At 27.8% G+C, this 24293-nt stretch overlaps 1 protein-coding gene across 10 annotated transcripts in view; it reads right to left on the minus strand.

Annotated features, from left to right (window-relative positions):
* Nucleotides 1-24293, minus strand: part of LOC145293304 (harmonin-like) — a 293814-nt gene that overhangs the window by 71311 nt on the left and 198210 nt on the right. For all 10 annotated transcript variants that reach the window (XM_080139944.1, XM_080139937.1, XM_080139942.1 and 7 more), the window contains 7 exons: nucleotides 24082-24164; nucleotides 21913-22057; nucleotides 17550-17606; nucleotides 14211-14287; nucleotides 12128-12153; nucleotides 5614-5727; nucleotides 1730-1785 (listed from right to left, as the gene is read on the minus strand). In XM_080139944.1, coding sequence (XP_079996070.1) covers nucleotides 1730-1785; nucleotides 5614-5727; nucleotides 12128-12153; nucleotides 14211-14287; nucleotides 17550-17606; nucleotides 21913-22057; nucleotides 24082-24164 — 558 coding nt within the window. The remainder of the gene's footprint in view (nucleotides 1-1729; nucleotides 1786-5613; nucleotides 5728-12127; nucleotides 12154-14210; nucleotides 14288-17549; nucleotides 17607-21912; nucleotides 22058-24081; nucleotides 24165-24293) is intronic.

Consider the following 24293-nt stretch of genomic DNA (forward strand, 5'->3'; position numbering starts at 1 on the left):
TCAACCTAAGATAGGGAGCATTTGGGAAGTGATATATTTATGGTGTCGGATCTAAGTGGGGCGGTCTGGGTGATAGCAAAGGAGGGGTGACACAATATCAGTGGGGTGACATTTGAGCAGACCGCCCTGGGTGACGTTTACTCTAGCTATGCCACTGGTCCCAATATTTTTACATTCTCTCTCCAAACTGATCAAACAACATAATTGTCAGCCTTTTCACTGATGAGAAAAATAAAATAAAATAAATAAACACTTAAAAATAAGTCAGGACTGTTTTTTAGTCAAATCCTCGTACAACAGCCATTCTTACGTTTTTAATTAAAAATGGAACTTAGGTTTTTATGTTGCATTATTTATTTTACACAATCGATCTGTTAGGTTGCCGAATTTTTGATTTTGATTTCAAATGATGTATTTTCAAATAAGTTTTCGTTATAATAGCTTATCTTCATGCATCATTTTAAAGAGCGTTTTTTCGCTCTAATCGTTAAAATTGCAATCGTTTTAAGATAACTGTCTTTTCAGAACGTTGAATACAAGATGGAAAAAAAGCAAAATCGCACACTTTTCTTATTTCAATTCAAGCTAGGCCGAAAAGCTACCGAAACAACTCACGATATCAACAGTGTTTGGTCCAAGAACCACTACTGAACGCACAGCACAATGGTAGTTTAAGAAATTTCGTTGCTGCGACGAGAGTTTTAAAGATGATGAGCCTCGTGATCAGGCATCGGATGCTGACAATGATCAATTAAGAGCCTTAGTCAACGTCAATCCACGCATAACTGTTCGAAAACTTGCTTCTGAATTAGACGTAACATATACAATGATTTCTAACCACTTGAGAGAGATTGGAAAAACAAAAAAAAAAACTTGATAAATGGGTGCCTCACGAATTGAATGACAACCAAAGAAACTTCTTTTACACACCAAGAACAACCCATTTATCAACGGGGTTGATAAATGGGTTGTTCTTGGCGATAAAAAGTGAATTCTTTATTACAACCAACGATGTTCAGCTCAGTGGTTAGATGCCGCCGAAGCTCCACGACACTTCTTGAAGCGAGAGGTGCACCAAAGGAAGGTCATGGACTGTTTGGTATTCTGTAACCATTACAGTTTTTTGAATGCAGGAGAAAACATTATGGCCGTGAAGTATTGTCAACAAATGGGTGAAATGCATCAGAAACTTCGGCAACAACACGCAGCATTAGTCAATAGAAAAAGCCCAATTCTCCTCCATGACAATGCCCAACCACACATTGCTAAACTGGCACTGCAGAAGTTGAACGAATTGGGCTACAAAACTTTCTCATCCACCATACTCTTCAGACCTCTCACCTACCGACTACCACTTTTCCAAGAATCTCAACAACTTTCTGTGAGAGAAATACTTTAAAAACCTAAGTGATATCAAAAACGTCTTCAGTGACTTCATCGCCACCAGAACGTAAGAATTTTACATTACTGCCATAAATATACTTGTTTTGCATTGGTAAAAGTGCGTTGATTCTGTTGGTATTTATTTCAATCAATAAATTTTTGTTTTAGCGGAGATATGTTCACCTAAATTTAACATTTAAAAACCGCAAGAACTTTCTTGTCAGCCTGATATTTTAGATCTATGCAGAGTTTGTTTTGCTATGCCGACGTCATAAACAGTTTAAACAATTTGACTTGAACAAGGATGAGGATGACATATAACGTTAGAGAAATACTCATTATTTACCGAATCCAATCTGGAAGAAGATTTGTCTTCAGATGATCTTGGTTCTGGCTCACTTGCTGTTGGTTAAAAAAAAAATGAAGAAAGAAAAATGAAATCAGTTTTAAAAATATTAAAAAAATTTAAAACCTTTTAATTTTTTCTTTCTTATATTTATGTAATTAGAAGCTTTAAAAATATTGAAAAAATTAAAAACCTTTTAATTTTTTCTTTCTTATATTTATGCAAATTAGAAGTTTTAAAAATATTGAAAAAATTTAAAACCTTTTAATTTTTTCTTTCTTATATTTATGCAAATTAGAAGTTTTAAAAATATTGAAAAAATGTAAACATTTATAATTTCTCCAACGAATTTCTAATATATATTATATAAAGAAGAGGTGTCTGTTAGTGTGTATGTATGTATATATTATTGTATGTATGCATATATGTATGTATGTATGCATGTATGTATGTATGTATGTATGAACTTACTCTGCAAAGGCTGAAGTAGCCAAAGCTTGTATGTGAAAGTTGTGATATTCTAGAGAAAAGAAAGCAGACCACAGCAATCGAGAGCTTCACAAACGTTTAATTGACGGTCCTAACCATGACACACAGAGCTGGAAATGCGACACTTGTGAATGAGTGCTTTTGTCAAAAGCTGGCTACGTCAACCACCTTAAGTCGCACACAACTCCTTTTCAGGTCAACTTTGCACCTATTAGTCCGAACCAAACGATCAGTTTAACATGCAGCAAAGTTTGCAAGTCTACTGCTGGTCTGAGAAGACATTTGATTGTTCATAGGAATACCCTTCAACCTCCAGAGGAAGTCAACTCGATGGAAATTGCTCAATTTGTATGTCACATCTGCTTCAAGATGTGCCAATCTGCGGCGGGAGTGCAGAGTCATCTGAGATGGCATGGATGACAAGATTGGGAGTACTCAATGTGACGGTGATCATCTGGAAAGATGCAGCGATCATCATCATCATGTATGTATGCTTTCATCAATGCCATGTCTGTTTAAGGGCGTGGAAGTTGCTGGAATGATTGAAAAGTCATCTTCGGGCACATAGCGTTCAGTGACTGAGGGAGTGGCACTCGTCTGACAAGATGTCTCAATCATCATGTATGTATGACAGACGATTAAAAAAAATATATAAACACTTTCGGTTTTTGTTTGCTGTTATTGTTGCGCACCAACATTTTTCGAAAGAACAGACTTCCCCATTATGAGAAATCCTTCAGAAATCCCAGAACTTTCAGTTTTCATGGTTATGTTCGTGCCCATCTTACGGCAGACGGTTCGTTTTTTTTTTTTTTTCGACATATTTTTGAAAACGTTTGTTTCAGTAAGTTTTTACATTCAAGCAGGGTTCAAAGATTTTTTGTTTTATTTTCTGATATTCTCGTTTTTTGAAAACGACACTGAACACGTACACTTTTTTGTCCTTATGAACGTTGTGTGGTTTGCGAAGAGTTTTTTTCTCAACTATATGTAAAACTTGATTTTTATTTGAAAATACTATTTAAAAATTAGCACGGTACACTGAGACTATAATTGATATTAAATCATTTTGATGATTTTATGAATATTTGTTGAAAAGTGAATTTAGGATGTTGAAAACATTCGTAATGTTTTTTAGATGTGTTCAAATGCAACTACATTTTTTTCCTTTATCTTATATGGCCTGGACAAGGTCGGGTATCCCTGCTAGTGTATATATAAAATATAACGGCAATGTATTGACATAGCGGTCCAGAAAGAAAATGGCTACCGAGTTCTTAGAATCCAACAAGTCTTGCAAATGATGTTTATGACAATGATTTCATGCGGACTGAAGAAATAATAATATTCCAACTTGCCATGAATCTAACAATTTCAAAATGATTCAATTGATTGCCAAACATCAGTTAATAGTCAATTTTTGGAAGTGTGAAATCTGTAATCTACCATGGACATTGAACCGTTATTCGCAGTCAATTGATGGTTGGAGATAAAAATGTTAAAAAATGGATTTTGTTGTTCAGTACAAATAAATTAAACAAAATAAAAAAGTACAATTAATTAAATAAGATTAATAATCTCATTATAAACCAATTATGGGAAAAGATTAAGGATTCTATTCTTAAAATAATATACTTTATATGTGTTATTATATTTGTAAATAAAAAAATATTTTTTATTCAATCTGATAGGATTTGAACATGAAATCACTGGTTTTATAGGCTGAAACTGCATCCATTTGCTTGATTATCAACCTCCTTTATCTATTTTTTTTTATCAAACTTTGAATACTTTTTTTAATTATGAACAATTCTCGAAGCCTCGTGTAGTCGCCGGCCACCATCTTGATTTGTATTTCATCTTGTGTGATCTTGAACACCATTTTTTTGGAATTCAGTAATAAATGTAAAAGAATAACTTAGCTTGCATTTGGTATTTGTTGCAATATTTTCGAGGGTAGTTATTTACTTCTCCCCTTACCCCTGCAAGGTCAGGTGGAAGGAGTCATGCCAGTGCCCCTAAAGAAGAAGCATTATGACCTAGCAAAAATTGCTTGAACAGTCCTATTGACATTCCTCGGCCAGGGCGCCCCAGGCAGTAAGCTATGTACTTACTCCACCTGGAAGCTGGGTGGCAAAGACTGAAATAGTGCAGTCCAACAAGTGGAGGGGCAAAGAATTGGAACAGAATCTGTTGGGCTGATTACCAAAAATGAATCAATGATTGCTATTTCTACTCAAGACTCTTTGCAACCGAAGTAGCGAGGAGAACAACTTTAAGAGAAAATAATGTTAAGAGGGTATGACCAGAAAGATTTGGACGATTTTATTTATACTCATGGCTGATAAGAAATAACCAATCAGATTCGAGAATCGCTTTCTAAAATATACTGAATCTCTTTGAATTCTTCATTTATAGCTTCTGATAGGATTTGAACATGGAGTCACTGATTCGATAGTCTGGAACTGTATTCATTCGCCTAATCATTAACGCCTTTGTTTATTTTGTTTGATTAAGATTGTTTGAATAATTTTTGATTTTTGAGTGATTCTCAAAGCCTCACATGGTCACCGTACGCCATCTTGGTTATTTTTTTAATACAATAAGAAATGCTCGTAAAAAAAAAAAAAAAAACTATCTTATGCAGGTAGGTAGAAGAGTAACTTATCTTTCCTTTGCTAACATTTATTTCTTACATATTCGTTCTTCTTTCCCTCGTTTTTTGTTTTGTTGATTTCACTGCAAAATTGAAACACATAGACGATATTGCCAAGGCTGCTGCAAAGAAGGTAGGCTCTCTCTGCCATGCTAGAAAAATACTCACACCTGACAGCATCCTGAATCTCTACAAACCCATCATTTACTCATGCATGGAGTGTTGTTGCCACATCTGGGCTGACACATCTACCACTAGTCTCTCACTCTAAAAAAGGTCCTAAAAAACGAGTTTCAAAACAAATAGGTTTCGCACTATCGACCAAATTCTAACCCCTGTCTCATCACCACAATGTTGCACTCCTGTTCTTGTTTTACAAGTATTTTAATGGAATATGATTTGACAAACTCATAGTGTTTGTGCAGTCTTGGCATAAATATCCTCAACTAATTTGGCAAGCAGCAAAATCCCACACCTTCACTGTAAAGGTCCTTACATGCAGAAAAGTTTGTTACTCTAATAGTTTCTCCCTTAGGATTGCTAGACTTTGGAATTCCCTTCCTGTCTCCTGCTTCCCTGACTGTACTGACATACAGAAAATCAAATGTAATGTGAACAGACATCTCGCTGCTCAACTCCCTACATAGTGTCTCTGTAGATATGGTTTCACATAGTAACCCTTACCTGCAAGTAACAATGTGCCTTGTTTGGTTTGAATAAGAGTGATAAAAAAAATTACCTTGAAGTGCTTGCTTATGATAACCATTCAATTCGATTGGCTGGTCAGTTGGTGGCCGTGGTGCTGGCTGACGTTCAGATCTTCCTTCAAGCAGACTTAGAACAATTTCTTCCTCTGGAACAAACACAGCAAAACTCATTCTTGTGAAAATGATGACAGAGAGTGAAATGAAGTATGGCGAAGGAGAAAAGCTTAAGTTAGCATATATATATATATATATATATATATATATATATATATATATATATATATATATATATATATATATATATATATATATATTTTTTTTTTTTTAATGCAATAAGAAATGCTTCTTGGAAGGAAGATGTAATGCCTTGGAAGATGAAAAAAATAATTGAAAATATTATAATAATTTGAAATATAATAATTTGAAATATTATAATAATTTGAAATATTATAATAATTTGAAATATTATAATGATTTGAAATATTATAATAATTTGAAATATTATAATAATTTGAAATATTATAATAATTTGAAATATTATAATAATTTGAAATATTATAATAATTTGAAATATTATAATGATTTGAAATATTATAATAATTTGAAATATTATAATAATTTGAAATATTATAATGATTTGAAATATTATAATAATTTGAAAATATTATAATGATTTGAAATATTATAATAATTTGAAATATTATAATGATTTGAAATATTATAATAATTTGAAATATTATAATGATTTGAAATATTATAATAATTTGAAAATATTATAATGATTTGAAATATTATAATAATTTGAAATATTATAATGATTTGAAATATTATAATAATTTGAAATATTATAATGATTTGAAATATTATAATAATTTGAAATATTATAATAATTTGAAATATTATAATAATTTGAAATATAATAATTTGAAATATTATAATGATTTTAAATATTATAATAATTTGAAATATTATAATGATTTGAAATATAATAATTTGAAATATTATAATAATTTGAAATATTATAATAATTTGAAATATTATAATGATTTTAAATATTATAATAATTTGAAAATATTATAATAATTTGAAATATTATAATAATTTGAAATATTATAATGATTTGAAATATTATAATAATTTGAAATATTATAATAATTTGAAATATAATAATTTGAAATATTATAATGATTTGAAATATTATAATAATTTGAAATATTATAATGATTTGAAATATTATAATAATTTGAAATATTATAATGATTTTAAATATTATAATAATTTGAAATATTATAATGATTTGAAATATAATAATTTGAAATATTATAATAATTTGAAATATTATAATAATTTGAAATATTATAATGATTTTAAATATTATAATAATTTGAAAATATTATAATAATTTGAAATATTATAATAATTTGAAATATTATAATGATTTGAAATATTATAATAATTTGAAATATTATAATGATTTTAAATATTATAATAATTTGAAATATTATAATGATTTGAAATATAATAATTTGAAATATTATAATAATTTGAAATATTATAATAATTTGAAATATTATAATGATTTGAAATATTATAATAATTTGAAAATATTATAATAATTTGAAATATTAAAATAATATGAAATATTATAATGATTTGAAATATTATAATAATTTGAAATATTATAATAATTTGAAATATAATAATTTGAATTATTATAATGATTGGAAATATTATAATAATTTGAAATATTATAATGATTTGAAATATTATAATAATTTGAAATATTATAATGATTTTAAATATTATAATAATTTGAAATATTATAATGATTTAAAATATAATAATTTGAAATATTATAATAATTTGAAATATTATAATAATTTGAAATATTATAATGATTTTAAATATTATAATAATTTGAAAATATTATAATAATTTGAAATATTATAATGATTTGAAATATTATAATGATTTGAAATATTATAATGATTTTAAATATTATAATAATTTGAAATATTATAATGATTTGAAATATTATAATAATTTGAAATATTATAATAATTTGAAATATTATAATTTGAAATATTAAAATGATTTGAAATATTATAATAATTTAAAATATTATAATGATTTGAAATATTATAATAATTTGAAATATTATAATGATTTTAAATATTATAATAATTTGAAATATTATAATGATTTTAAATATTATAATAATTTGAAATATTATAATGATTTGAAATATAATAATTTGAAATATTATAATAATTTGAAATATTATAATAATTTGAAATATTATAATGATTTTAAATATTATAATAATTTGAAAATATTATAATAATTTGAAATATTATAATAATTTGAAATATAATAATTTGAAATATTATAATAATTTTAAATATTATAATAATTTAAAATATTATAATAATTTGAAATATTATAATGATTTTAAATATTATAATAATTTGAAAATATTATAATAATTTGAAATATTATAATAATTTGAAATATAATAATTTGAAATATTATAATAATTTTAAATATTATAATAATTTAAAATATTATAATAATTTGAAATATTATAATAATTTGAAATATTATAATAATTTGAAATATAATAATTTGAAATATTAAAATGATTTGAAATATTATAATAATTTGAAATATTATAATGATTTTAAATATTATAATAATTTGAAATATTATAATGATTTTAAATATTATAATAATTTGAAATATTATAATGATTTGAAATATAATAATTTGAAATATTATAATAATTTGAAATATTATAATAATTTGAAATATTATAATGATTTGAAATATTATAATGATTTGAAAATATTATAATAATTTGAAATATAATAATTAAAAATATTATAATACTTTGAAATATTATAATAATTTGAAATATTATAATGATTTGAAATATTATAATGATTTGAAAATATTATAATAATTTGAAATATAATAATTTGAAATATTATAATAATTTGAAATATTATAATAATTTGAAATATTATAATGATTTGAAATATTATAATGATTTGAAAATATTATAATAATTTGAAATATAATAATTGAAAATATTATAATACTTTGAAATATTATAATAATTTGAAATATTATAATGATTTGAAATATTATAATGATTTGAAAATATTATAATAATTTGAAATATAATAATTTGAAATATTATAATAATTTGAAATATTATAATAATTTGAAATATTATAATGATTTGAAATATTATAATGATTTGAAAATATTATAATAATTTGAAATATAATAATTGAAAATATTATAATACTTTGAAATATTATAATTTGAAATATTATAATGATTTGAAATATTATAATAATTTGAAATATTATAATGATTTGAAATATTATAATGATTTGAAAATATTATAATAATTTGAAATATAATAATTTGAAATATTATAATGATTTGAAATATTATAATAATTTGAAATATTATAATGATTTGAAATATTATAATAATTTGAAATATTATAATGATTTGAAATATTATAATAATTTGAAATATTATAATGATTTGAAATATTATAATAATTTGAAATATTATAATGATTTGAAATATTATAATGATTTGAAAATATTATAATAATTTGAAATATTATAATGATTTGAAATATTATATTAATTTGAAATATTATAATGATTTGAAATATTATAATAATTTGAAAATATTATAATAATTTGAAATATTATAATGATTTGAAATATTATAATGATTTGAAATATTATAATGATTTGAAAATATTATAATAATTTGAAATATTATAATGATTTGAAATATTATAATAATTTGAAATATTATAATGATTTTAAATATTATAATAATTTGAAATATTATAATAATTTGAAATATTATAATGATTTGAAATATTATAATAATCCGAAATATTATAATGATTTTAAATATTATAATGATTTGAAATATTATAATAATCCGAAATATTATAATGATTTGAAATATTATAATAATCCGAAATATTATAATGATTTGAAATATTATAATGATTTGAAATATTATAATAATCCGAAATATTATAATGATTTGAAATATTATAATAATTTGAAATATTATAATGATTTAAATATTATAATAATTTGAAATATTATAATGATTTGAAATATTATAATAATTTGAAATATTATAATGATTTGAAATATTATAATGATTTGAAATATTATAATAATTTGAAATATTATAATGATTTGAAATATTATAATAATTTGAAATATTATAATAATTTGAAATATTATAATGATTTGGAATATTATAATAATTTGAAATATTATAATGATTTGAAATATTATAATGATTTGAAATATTATAATGATTTGAAATAGTATTATAATTTTAAATATTATAATGATTTGAAATAGTATAATAATTTTAAATATTATAATTTGAAATATTATAATGATTTGAAATATTATAATGATTTGAAATATTATAATAATTTGAAATATTATAATATTATAATGATTTGAAATATTATAATAATCCGAAATATTATAATGATTTGAAATATTATAATGATTTGAAATATTATAATGATTTGAAATATTATAATAATTTGAAATATTATAATGATTTGAAATATTATAATGATTTGAAAATATTATAATAATTTGAAATATTATAATAATCCGAAATATTATAATGATTTGAAATATTATAATGATTTGAAATATTATAATAATTTGAAATATTATAATGATTTGAAATATTATAATGATTTGAAATATTATAATAATTTGAAATATTATAATAATCCGAAATCATTATAATATTTCAAATTATTATAATATTTCAAATTATTATAATATTTCAAATCATTATAATATTTCAAATTATTATAATATTTCAAATCATTATAATATTAATAATCCGAAATATTATAATGATTTGAAATATTATAATGATTTGAAATATTATAATGATTTGAAATATTATAATAATCCGAAATATTATAATGATTTGAAATATTATAATGATTTGAAATATTATAATAATTTGAAATATTATAATGATTTGAAATATTATAATGATTTGAAATATTATAATGATTTGAAATATTATAATAATTTGAAATATTATAATAATCCGAAATATTATAATGATTTGAAATATTATAATGATTTGAAATATTATAATGATTTGAAATATTATAATGATTTGAAATATTATAATGATTTGAAATATTATAATAATTTGAAATATTATAATGATTTGAAATATTATAATGATTTGAAATATTATAATAATCCGAAATATTATAATGATTTGAAATAGTACAATCATTATTAAAAAGTAAAACTGAATTGATCTCTAAAAGTACAATAATTTCAGCTTCAGACAACTCGATGGGAAATGTCAACTAATAGATGTTAAACTAATTAATTCAATGTGTACTGCAAAGAAGGTGGGCTTTCTCTTCCATTCTAGAAAATTGCTCACACTAGAAAACATCCTATATCTTTACTAAGCCCTAATTTACCCATGCATGAAGTATTGTTGTTACATCTGCACTGGTTCATCTACTGCTAGCCTCCCTTGTCTTAGATAAATTGTCAAAAAATGAGTCTCAAATTTAATAAATCATGCACTGTCTCATCTCTGTGAATGTTTTACAAATATTTTCATTGAATGTGCTTTGAATGGAACGCACTCTTGTGCCCCCTTTGACGTACATACTTTTGACTAATCCAACAAGTAGCAAAATCCCGCCTCTTCAATGTTAATGTTCCTAGATTCTAGAAAACTTTCTACTCTAATAGTTTCTTTTCTATCTGTTTCTTGTGTTTCCGATTGTATTGACTTGCAGAAATTTAAATGTAATGTGAACAAACATCTCGCTGCTAAACTCACTACTGTTAAACATGACCCGAAATATTAGCCTCTAACAATTCAAGTGGCAATGTGTCTTGTTTCGGGGTGAAAAAGAGTAAAAAAAAAATCACAAAAAAAGTCACATAAAAAAGTCACATAATGCATCTGCTTTATGTGACTTTTTTATGTGACTTTTTGTTACTCTTTTTCATACATGAGAACTGTTTTCTGTGTGAATTTTTGCGATGAAGATTATTTATCAGTATTATTTGGATTCTTCGAACTGCTGTTCCCATCTTGAGTGTCATTTTCACAACGTTTCAATTGATTAATTAAAAAGTTGAATTCGAAATTCCATGCAGAAAAATGACTAAATTCAACAGAAAAATTCCGAAGTTTGACAAGATATACTTGAAGAAAGACAGAGGTTACATCGGCCAAAATGTTTTGAAACTGAAACTCAAAATGAGAAGAATAGTCTAAAAAATGCAAATAAAGCAAATGTGTGGAAGCTTAGGTAAATCCTGATAAATCATATTTAAGTAAACTTTTGCATTTGGCAAATCATATATCTGCACTTAACTTCAAAGCATATTACTGCTAAGTGATATGTAACACTTAATCTTGTGATAAAGGAAGTGGAAAAAGTTGAAAAAATGTTAAAAAAACGGTACAAACCTTTTTGCATGACTGGATCTGTTTGACTGAAAATAGAAATAATAATAATAAATAAAAAAAAATAGGAGACTTTGTTGGTTTGGTCACATTAACAAAAAAGGATGATAGTTCTTAGAAAAGTTGACGTAGCAAAGAAAAGCCAAGGAAAATATGAAGAGAAAGTGATAAGGCTTGATTTGAGAGAAAGAGGGATAAATAACGACCTTGCCAGAGATAGATTAGTTTAGAAGTAAATTTCTAACATTCATCATCCATCAACATGCAAGCGTGTTTCTGAAGTTTTGAGATGGGGATTAATGTTCTCATCTTGATTATTATCCTCATTTTTTATCGTTTTGTTTGCAAGTGTAACAGATAAAGTACTAAGCGAAATTCAGTTCTAAGTGACACTTTTCTGGAGGTTGAAGGTTCAATCCTCAATGTGGGCGATACTAAGATTACAATTGCACGTTACTTAAGACTTTGTGGCGTGGTCCCTGGCCTTGGTAGAGATCATCTTGTTTTTTTTTGTGTGTACAGCCAAAAGTCACTCTGATACTGAATCTGAATATAACACTGATATTTAATTTGAATATAACACTGATATTTAATCTGAATATAACACTGATATTTAATCTGAATATAACACTGATATTTAATCTGAATATACCACTGATATTTAATCTGAATATAACACTGATATTTAATCTGAATATAACACTGATATTTAATCTGAATATAACACTGATATTTAATCTGAATATACCACTGATATTTAATCTGAATATAACACTGATATTTAATCTGAATATACCACTGATATTTAATTTGAATATACCACTGATATTTAATCTGAATATAACACTGATATTTAATCTGAATATAGGTATAAAATTTATGTTATAGTGAAGAAAGAAATTGAAGGACATATTCTAGGAAATAAACTTTGCTCATAGAATTTTTGTTTAAGTTTTATGCACTGGTAGAGAGTAAGAAAATTTATTGACAGTTGCTGTAGCTAGACAAGTATTTGTTGCCAATATTTTGCTGGGGGTACCATAGATTGAAGCTCAACCGAGTATCCAATTCCTTATTTATATTTAGTATCAATTTTGTCATTAAATTCTAAAATATATTATTACTAAAAGAATCATCCTAACTTATCTGTATAAATAAAACTCAATGCCTGTTTGTACATGTGTGTTTGTCTCTGTTTGTATGTGTGTGTGTGTTTTTCTGTTTGTATGTGTGTGTGCCTGTTTGTATGTTCCCTATAGACTGATGATGATGATGATGATGATGATGATGATGATGATGATGATGATGATGATGATCCTTTTAAAAATTCAAATAGTGGTATTGTAGTCTGAGTTGATTTTCCGAGGTTCATTTTTACATTTGGATGCGATTTGAACGAATGCTAAAAAGTAAAATGGCTTTAATTGCTTAGTTATATTTTTTCTTTTTCCGCTTTATTTAGATTCGCTTTCTTCATCAAGTTGGTTTTCACAAATAACACGTACATGTGTAAAATTAACCAAACCTTAAAAGTTAAACCTTAAAAATTAAACCTTAAAAGTTAAACCTTAAAAATTAAACCTTAAATGTTAAACCTTAAAAATTAAACAGAATTCAGAAATCTTGGGGGAGGGGGGGGGCGTATACCTGCAAGAAAACCAAAGAAACTTTAATGAAAAAGCTTATAGGGAAGAAACTGTAATGAAAAAGTTTATTACCATTAGTCTTTGGTTATGTCTTTTATGAATTAATTTGTCATTGTAAAGAAAAACAATAATTTTCTATTTATATTGCTTGTTTACCTTCTGTTTCTTACAGTGGGAAAGGTATGAACCCAGACCTCCATCTCCCACCTATGTATTAAATAGTAGTGCAAACTAGGCTCCCACATCTTAGTAGAGCAACTAGTCTAGGAGAAGTAAAATTCTGAGACGACACCACTCTGTTAAATTGCCTTGGATATTTCTTGACACTGAATTTAAGAAGGATCGGCTTAAGATAAAATGCAGTTGGAAAGTGTGCAATCCTTGCTTCATTATAAATCTTGTATCATACAGACATCTTTTAAGGATGATATTTTTCTTACCTGCCATTTGAAGCATTTGATTCCGCATGAGTTCCAGACACAGAATCATTCGATGCTGAATTCTGCAAAGTCAATCCCTGGAAAAAAAAAATAAATGAACAGAATTATTACTTGTATTAATCGGACTATTGTTTTCATCTTGAGTGTTATTTGTGCATTTTTTATTTCAGATTAGCCTTCGACCGTCCTAGAAGAACACAGTAGGCACCGCCAAAACTGGGGGGGGCAGGTCAGTACTTTTTGACGGACCGTTTTTTTAAAAATCTACCAAAAATCAGGTAATTATCCGATCAATACGAAATTTTCAGCGATTATTAGGAGAAGAATGAACTTTATAACAGTTTACTTATTTTTCATAAACGATATTTATATATATATATTTTTTTGCTTACAAAACCCCCCCTTGTTTTGAAGTGGGAACAAATATGCTTAAAATAATCATCTGAAACTGAACAAAACATATTGTGTTGTTGTAAGGGACAGAATTATAGATTAAAAAAAAAAAAAAATTGTTTGCATACCTTATTTTGACGTCTGAATATCAGAACTTCGATTGTGTTTAATTATCCCGCTTTTGAGTTTTGAAGTGTGAAATTCGGTGAATATGTTAAGTAAAATAATTAATTTAAGTTAAGCAAAACAAAAAAAAAATTTTTTAATATTTATACGAAAAAAGCCATTTTAAAATTTTTGATAAATAAATTAACAATTGTTTTTTAGTGAGCCGAATAATGCATGACCATTATTAAACAGGGCATGCTTTGAATAATCGATACAAAAAAAAAATTCGATAAATATTGTGCCCTTTGTGTTAAAAATAGCATCATTTTTTTCGATCCCGTTTGAAAACGTTTGCCGCCTTTCGACTACGGTGGACCAAACGCGCTGAAATAATTCTTTTTATTCTGCTTTAAATTGCCCCCCCCCCATTTTGGGGAGCCTGGCCCCCACACACATACACATTAAAAACCAAACTCATACAAATGGTCACCCATCTGGTACTGGCCAGCCTCAGCGTTAATAATACATTGAAATTTTCGTCACTGAAAAATAAGTTTTTTTGGCCTGTTTGGTCTTCCATAGTTTTCTTATCATCAAACGAAAACGTAAACAGAGTCGATCTGAACTCTACGTCGACGCGAAATATCTGGTTACCTATATGAATAAGTGGAATTATTTGAAATTCAGGTACTTATATTATAATATTTTTGCATATTCTCTTAGAAAATCATCCTAAATCTTAGTTAGACAATAAATAAATAAATTAATTATTTCAAAAACTCTTTTTTTAAATATTTAAGTACGTTTTTTGTGCAAGACAAAAAATGTCAATTGTTAACTTTTGGGGAAAATTTAACATTTAAAATTGAATTAAAAATAGTAGAAAAAGTTTTACATTATTCTGTTTTCTATATGATAAAATTCAGGGTTTTATCTTTCTGGAAAAAAAAAGTTACTCAGAAATAATGGATTTTAATAAATGTAATTTAGTTTTAAAAAACAACAACAACTTGATTTTGCGGCCATTTTTGGCGGTGCCTACAGTAAAGCCACGACATAAGGAGGTCGAAAATAATTTACAGGAACTCAAGGTGGAGGATCAGACGACTCAAGGAAGCAGCACATATGCTAAAAAAAAAATTATTAGGCAGACCAAGCCTAGAGATTAGTAGCATTTGGGAGCCTCTAATTGTAGAAAAAACAAACATTGTACACTCTTAAAATTTCGGCGATAGAAGGGAGATAATCTCTTATTGATCTTTATTAGAGTTGACTCCCCTTTGTCAACCATTTTTTTTTTTTCAAAAATACGAAACAATAGCCATAAATTACAGACTAACTCAAAAGAAATACGAAAATATATATGGAACCAGTAACTTTTCTCTTTTCTTTTCCAAACAACAATCAACAGGTCTGAGGACGGTCGAAGGCTAATCTGACTGAAACGTTGCACAAATAACACTCAAGATGAAACAATAGTCCGATCAACACACAAATAGTATAAACAATAAGCCCTCTTCTAAAAAATTCTTAATTTTAACAAAAAAAAAAAAATGTACATAATTTAAAATCATTCATAGCATAATCTATAAAATAAAGAGAATTTGTGAATATGTGTGTATGTTGTATGTTCGGTTAAAAAAAATCACAAAACAAGTAATTACATTTGGTATATTCTGAATCAGCGTTACCCTGGATGAATAATATCTAAAATTTTAAAGAAATTATTTGATTTGGAGGAGGGGTCAACTGAGTCAGGTATCGTGACCAGGGACGTGCAGAGAGGTGCCCAAGAACCTTCCTTTTTTTACTTTAAAAGTGTTCTTTTCAGAGGAATGTATTATAGAGGCCCGTTCCCAACCGAGACGATGTTCATTACTATATTTTTGTGCCATTTTTCTCACTTGAGTACCTGCCCTAAAAACGTTCTCTGCATGTCAATGATCATAGGGGGGGGGTCGCTTTTTCATCCATTTTGCATATTATGATGTACTAATACTCTGCGTATTAAGTTTCATGCTTGTAGACCAAAAACTGACAGGAGTTTGGTAGGAAAAAATTTTTGAATAAAATTTCTCTCTCTCTCTCTCTCTCTCTCTCTCTCTGTATATATATATATATATATATATATATATATATATATATATATATATATATATAAAGTGAACGTGTGTGTGTGTGTGTGTGTGTGTGTGTCTGTCTGTCTGTCTGTCTGTCTGTCTGTCTGTGTACATTTCCCTATGCAATAACTCTGTCAAGTTTTAGTCTACAAAATCGAAATTTGATGTTTGGGAAAATTTTTGTGATCGATTTTCGACCAGACAGAGGCGACAGCTTTTACCAAGATCAGTATCGTTCTAAAGTTCGACCTTTCATACGACAAATATCGAAAAATTGGCTAAAAACATTAATATCTTCCCCTTCATCTAGGCACTTTTCTACAGGGGGGAGGGTCACTTTTTTCGCTGATATTTTTTAAAGTTATCCTCTCCTTTAGATTGTCTAGCCTTAATTTAAAAAAATATCGCTTCCGGTTTGGCGGTGGTCGTAACAGCATAAACGTTAGGTTTTTACCCCGTTCTTTTCCTCCTTCGCGTTACGGGTTCGAGCCTGCCTTCCTACTACCACTTTTTTTTCTTTTCTTTTTTGTTCAAGAGACACATCCAAACATCCGAGCAACGCCGGGCTGAAATGCTAGTATATATATATATATATATATATATATATATATATATAAGAGAGATAGATAGATAGATAGATAGATAGATAGAGAGAGAGAGAGAGAGAGAGAGGGATAGAGATAGATAGATAGATAGATAGATAACACAAGATACTTACAACGCTTTTGCAAATTATAATTTCCAAATGTCTTGATCCTTTCAAAGCAACCACAGCCTAAAAAAGAAAACGAACTTCTGATAAAATGAATTGGATCTTTATAGTGATAAAAAAGAAACGAGAAATGTTAATAATTCTGGAATCAATTAAAACATTCAAATGAAATCTGTTCTGTTTTAGCCAATAAATTCAAATATCTGCTTAGTTTGTTGAGAAACATAATGATTGTGTCACGAAAGTAAAATAGTAATTAAATTGAAAAAGATTTTTTTTATTTAGTATATAAAATTATCTTGTCAGATTTTCAAACGCAAACTTAAATAACATTTGAACTGAGAAATACAATTTTGCTGTTGACTAGCAGATTTTCATTTATAACTGTTGTATCATGTTATTGGCAAACATTCAAAAGTGAGGGTTCAGAACAACCGGATTTTGAGAAAATATGAAATTTCAAAAGTAATCTCCCTTGAAAAACGTCAATATTTTTTAATTCAATAAAAAGAAAAATCGTTAAATTTAAAATCAGCAACAGATATTTTGAAACCAGATTTTCCCCGAACCTACCAACACATAAATCCCAAGAAAAATAAAACAAATAAAATATGAAAAATAAAAAATAAGTAGTTATATATATATATATATATATATATATATATATATATATATATATATATATATATATATATATATATATATATATATAATAAAAATGAAAAAATCACTATCTGAAAATAAAAATGTTCGGTTGGCATTTCCAGTGAGAACAGATATAATAAAGAGACTGAAGAGAATTAGATATTTTTCGACCATCCCCTTACATCGGATTTGAAACCGACGGTATCGATCTTTTTCTGACCTTCTGTAAAATTTGAAAATAAATACTATGCTCTCATATTAATTATTTTTATAATTGAGCACTTTGATGGGGTTCTTTTTTCACAAAAACAGTATACATACATTTATACATACATGATGATTGCAACGTCTTGTCAGACGAGTGCCACTTCCTCAGATACTTAAAGTCCATGAGCCCGAAAATGACTTCCATCACCACAGGACCATTTTTATAGACAAATGCCTGAGGGAGTATCTATACACAGATGATGTTACAGAGTCTTAGTTTTGTACGACATATACATACATGATGATTGCAACGTCTTGTCAGACGAGTGCCACCCCCTCAGACATTTAAAATCCATGAGCCCAAATACCTGAGGGAGTATCTATACAAATATGATGTTACAGAGTCTTAGCTTTGTACAACAGCTAAGTCTCTCGCTCGGTTCAAAATGTTGAGATCCAGCAACAAGCAAGAGCAAGATAGCCAGCAACAAATTAAACTGCAGACCAGCTTAATGTGGGTAATGGTCTTCCGCTTTATGGTTTTTTAAATCAGAGATTTGCTTCTCCCAGAAAGGTTGCCTTCACCACGGCTTACGGGAGCCCTCTCCACCCCAATACACATACACAAACACACAAATATACACGATGCTAGTTGGCCGTTGACCCAGAAAAAGAGTTCATTCGCCCTTTGGAAGTTCTTGTTTTTAATCCTTCAGGGAGACTAGCCGCCCTCCTCACCAAACAAAGTCTGCTGGGAGAACCAGTTTAGTCGCCGGTGACCCGACCATGAGGCAGGTAGTACTGGGTTACATGGTGCCAGTAGCATATGACATGACCTGACATACATACATACATACATACATACATAAGTATATATATATATATATATATATATATATATATATATATATATATATATATATAAATTTAATGATTAAAGTTAAATTCTGTAAATCAAAAAATATAAACACATATATTTAAATTAAGAATGTATTATTTGAACAAGGAATATATATAGAGAAAAATTATGTTTTTTTCCTTAATCGATGGATTTTCAATAATGGCTCATATCATCAGAGAAAATGAAATACAATTAGCAAAATGTTCAGCTACGAATAAACAAGTATTTTGCTTTTCAGCACATATATTGAAAATGTTAGTTGAATGGTGAATAAGAGTCATAGAAAACGGATTTCATACAACCTGGACAGTCCATTATCAGAATGAGTTCAATATTTTCCAGGATATTACTGCCAGAGGAGTAGTGATCCAGGGGAAAAATCAGTAATCCGATATATCAAGAATGTTTCTTAACTTAAATATATGCGTTTATATTTTGATTCACAGAATTTAACTTTAATTATTAAACTTATATATTGCTCTATTTTGAAAATATTTAGCTTTACCGTTTTGGCTAGGATCATCCTGAAATATTATCTCAATGTAATATCTGGCAGGATAATTCGCTTGATCTTGATCTCTAATCTGTGACTTATCTTTTATATATATATATATATATATATATATACACGAGCAAACAGTTAATAAAACATGTTAAAAACACTTTGAAAAAGAGTTAAAAACATATTTAATCTGAAAAGGAAACACTTGATAAATGGATAGTCCTTAATCTTCGGAGTTTCGAAGAAATACTTTCCTTCTCATCAGAGGGTAGGAATTAGCAAAATGCGGGATCGGATTTTGCATACAAAAGTATTTGATGAAACAACAAGTAAGTCAAAGATCTTACTTTATAACAAAAAAGTGAAGCAGAGGGAATATGGTGAAGAAAAAGGTGATTACACATGAATGGATAGTCTGGTGAAAGATAAATAATCCAATGAGAAGACTTATCGGGATAATGCAAAGCTCAACAAATTGTTTTGGAGCTTATATATGAGATGAATAATAAAAGAACTACAATATGATGAGAAGCATTGAGCTTCGAAATACCATGGTATAAAGAATTTTACTTATCCTATGCCCCTAATTTATGTAACATCCATATTGAATAAACAAATAAATCTATATGCATTAGTATACTCTTTATTTGTTTTTACATAAGCAGTAATATGTCGCTACACAGTCATGAGCATACTTCAGTCAGCTCGTTACCAGTAACTTGAGACCTCTTCATGCAATACAGCTTATATGAAAGCAAAGTTTGCAATGAAAATATGACTGTGTAGCAACACATTACTGCTTATGTAAAAACAAATAAAGTGTATACTCTACTCTACTTCGGTATTAAGCACTCTTGTATTAACCATGTTACACTTCATTGGTTATTTTATCTCTGAAAAACAATAACCTCAGATTATATGTATTAGTATATATTTTTACAGTGTCGTTCTTTCGTTTTGTATCTTGTGCTTCTGCAAAATATTTTGGATGTAGAAATCTGGTTATTTATATATTTACGTAGTTATGGTTTTGTGTGAGTTCCAAAGCTCTGCCACCCCTTTTTTCTGCAATCTTTATTTTAATCGATTGAATATGGGAATTTTTATCATCTTTTATTTGTCCTTGATATAAGCTTCAACTACATGCAGTAGTGATGCCTAAATTTGGGAGCTTTGAGGAATGTAAAGTCATTCTTTGCAGGTCCGCTCTAACATGTAGTGATATTATCATCAGTGTCCCATCTATGGATTAAATAATACTTAATAATTATAGACGGTTTATAAAATACGTTGCCAACAAAAACATATGAATCTACAAACCAATCATATCCGGCCCTTGATAAGTGGTGACTTCCATGTGAAACCCCCCCCCCCAAAAAAAAACAAGTGTATGGTTGCAACATTAAAAGACTCAACAAATATATAAACAATCATAAAATCATGTTAAAGAAGCAATTATTTGTTATCGTTCTTTTGTAGAAGCATAAATGGCCTCTTTAAGAGAATTATAATAAGCTGTCAACTTCAGCATAGAACAATGTTCCGGCCTCTGCTATTGAACACTAACAAGCTTTGTGTATTTGTCTGTTTGTCTCAACTTTATATATCGAAAACTGAAATGTCTTTCCTTTCACCGTGTTAATTCTTGGTGGCCTAGGAGCTGAATACCAGACTGCATAATGTAAGGTGACTTTCTGATTGGGTTCAAATCCTCCGATTGGTAGTAATTATATATTCCTACACTTATGATTGCATAAGCATTAAACAATAGTGTCTGTATACAAAAACAATTAATATTTATTTTGTATTAATTTGATTTTTGGCGAATGCCTATATTTTCTTCTCTATTTTCTTACACATGTTTCGAAACCCATGATGAAAAAGTTGACTTTTATCAACCTGGCTGCTCGTCATGATAATTCTTGGTGGCCTAGGTATTAAATACTGGACTGCAGAGATATATGTGACTTTATGATTATGTTTGAGTTCATTGACTGGGAGTAATTATTACTTCCTACACTGACGATTGCATAAACATGAAACACTGGTGTTTGTAGATATAAAAATACTGAAAATTTGTTTGTAAAAATATTTTATATATGTTTGGTCCTTACCTGTGAGTGGCTGACATTCAAGAAACTGGTGTCATTCACTTGTATAATTTGATCTCCAACTTCAAGGCCCGCTTCTTCAGCCAGTCCTCCGTTCTTCACAAACTGGATAAAGATGCCAGGATGAGTCGGAGGTCCGCTTGCAATTCTATAATATATATATATATATATATATATATATATATATATATATATATATATATATATATGAACAAATGATTAATAAAACATGTTAAAAGACATCTTGAAAAAGAGTTAAAAACATATTTAATTTTAAAAAAGGAAACACAAGATAAGTGGATAGTCCTTAATCCGCGGAGTTTCGAAGAAATACTCTCCTTCTCATCAGAGGGCAGGAATTAGCAAAATGCAGGATCGGATTTTCCATATAAAAGTATTCAATGAAACTACAAGTAAGTTACAGATCTTACTTGGTTAAAAAAAGGGTGAGGTAAGGGGAATAGGAGGCAAAAGAAAAATGTTAAAAAGATTTCACATGAATGGATTTTATATATATATATATATATATTTCATTAAATACAATACTCAAAGAACAATTGCAAATTATTTAAGACTTCTATCCGATCATGGCTGATGGAACGAGAACATACTACTCTTGTGGATTAAATAGAGGGATCCATTTGAAATTTGTTTTTTTGAGTTCAACAGAAAGATTTCTTACTTCAGCAAGATATACCTTAAGAAAATAGCAGGTTGTACAAATATATATATATATATATATATATATATATATATATATATATATATATATATATATATATATATATATTTATATATATATATATATATATATATAAAGCCCAAGGATCGACCCCTGACGTACATCTGCATTTCTGACGTACATCTGCATTTATATATATATATATATATATATATATATATATATATATATATATATAAATGCAGATGTACGTCAGGGGTCGATCCTTGGGCCTTTATTATTCCTGATATTCATAAATGACCTCCCTGATAATATTGTGTCCGAGATGGGTACCCTTATTATCAGGGATGTCATTTATGAATATCAGGAATAATAAAGGCCCAAGGATCGACCCCTGACGTACCTCTGCATTTATATATATATATATATATATATATAATTTGATGGATGGCTCTCGTCTGGGTGAGGCCCCGTGTTTTGACAAGCTTCTGGGTTTGACCTTTACTCCTGATCTGAAATGGAACACGTACATCAAGTCTGTTGCCAAGGTCACTGGAAAGATGGTGGGATCCTTCTACCGCTCCAGAAGATATCTCACTACTGATGCAATTCTCTATCTATATAAAAGCCAAGTACGTCCAAGGATGGAATACTGTTGCGATATCTGGACAGGAGCTGCTAAAAACAGCCTATCCTGCCTTGACAGAGTACAAAATAGACTTCGTGGCTTAGTGTGGGATGCCCTTTTCTCTACCCTGCAACCTCTCTCCCACAGAAGAGACGTTGCGAGCCTATCCTTGTTTTATGGTTATTTCCATGGCAGGTGCTCATCTGAACTCCAATCTCTGGTACCCTCTCACCAATCTTTCACGAAAAACACCCGTCTAGCTGAATCCACTGTGAAAAATTTCCCCCATTCTATATCTGTGCCTAAATCAAAACGCGGATTCCATGAACAAAGCTTCTTTCTTAGAACTGCACGCCTGTGGAACTCTGTTCCGTCTGCCTGCTTCCCACCGGACTACAACTTGGATGTGTTCAAGTCCAATGTTAACAAATTCCTAATGAATCGCCCCCTTAAGTAAACACTTCATCAAATATCCACACTAACGTAATGTACTTGCAATAACCTTTATCCCTGAGTGGCTTCCGGGCCTTGATAAGTGGTGATCACTGTAAAAAAAAAAAAAAGAAAAAAAAATCTAAAGGAAAAACAATATTGTATCGGTAAAAGAGTTATCTACTCCTGTATTGAAAAAGTACCAGGAAATTATCTGTTCCTGGGAATTATCTGCTCCTTGTACAGGAAGTACTGGTGAGTTTCTATGCATTATGATTATATAAGAAAGAAGCAGCCGTTTATTATTTTGGAGAGTGGACATCGACGATGAACAGTAGAATAACGTCTTCCATACTTTACAAATAATCAAATAATAAAAACTATTAAACATAATTGCAATTGTTGAAATTAGAAACGAAACTTAACTCACCGACATCCGAGACCAGCAGAACCGGACATATTAATGAAGAGTTTCACAATTTTACCCATCTTGTCGTCAGATGATCCATTTGACTGAAGATAAAGATGAATAAAATGTTGCTGAATTAAAAAAAAAAAATTACTAATTAAAGCCACAACTTCTTAGTTTGTGGTCAATAATTATTTATTGTAAAATAGATTTCAGCACTATTTTCAAACAAT

This window comes from Euprymna scolopes, chromosome 14, assembly GCF_053919585.1.
Source record: "Euprymna scolopes isolate OS-2025 chromosome 14, ASM5391958v1, whole genome shotgun sequence".
NCBI classification, from domain to species: domain Eukaryota; kingdom Metazoa; phylum Mollusca; class Cephalopoda; order Sepiida; family Sepiolidae; genus Euprymna; species Euprymna scolopes.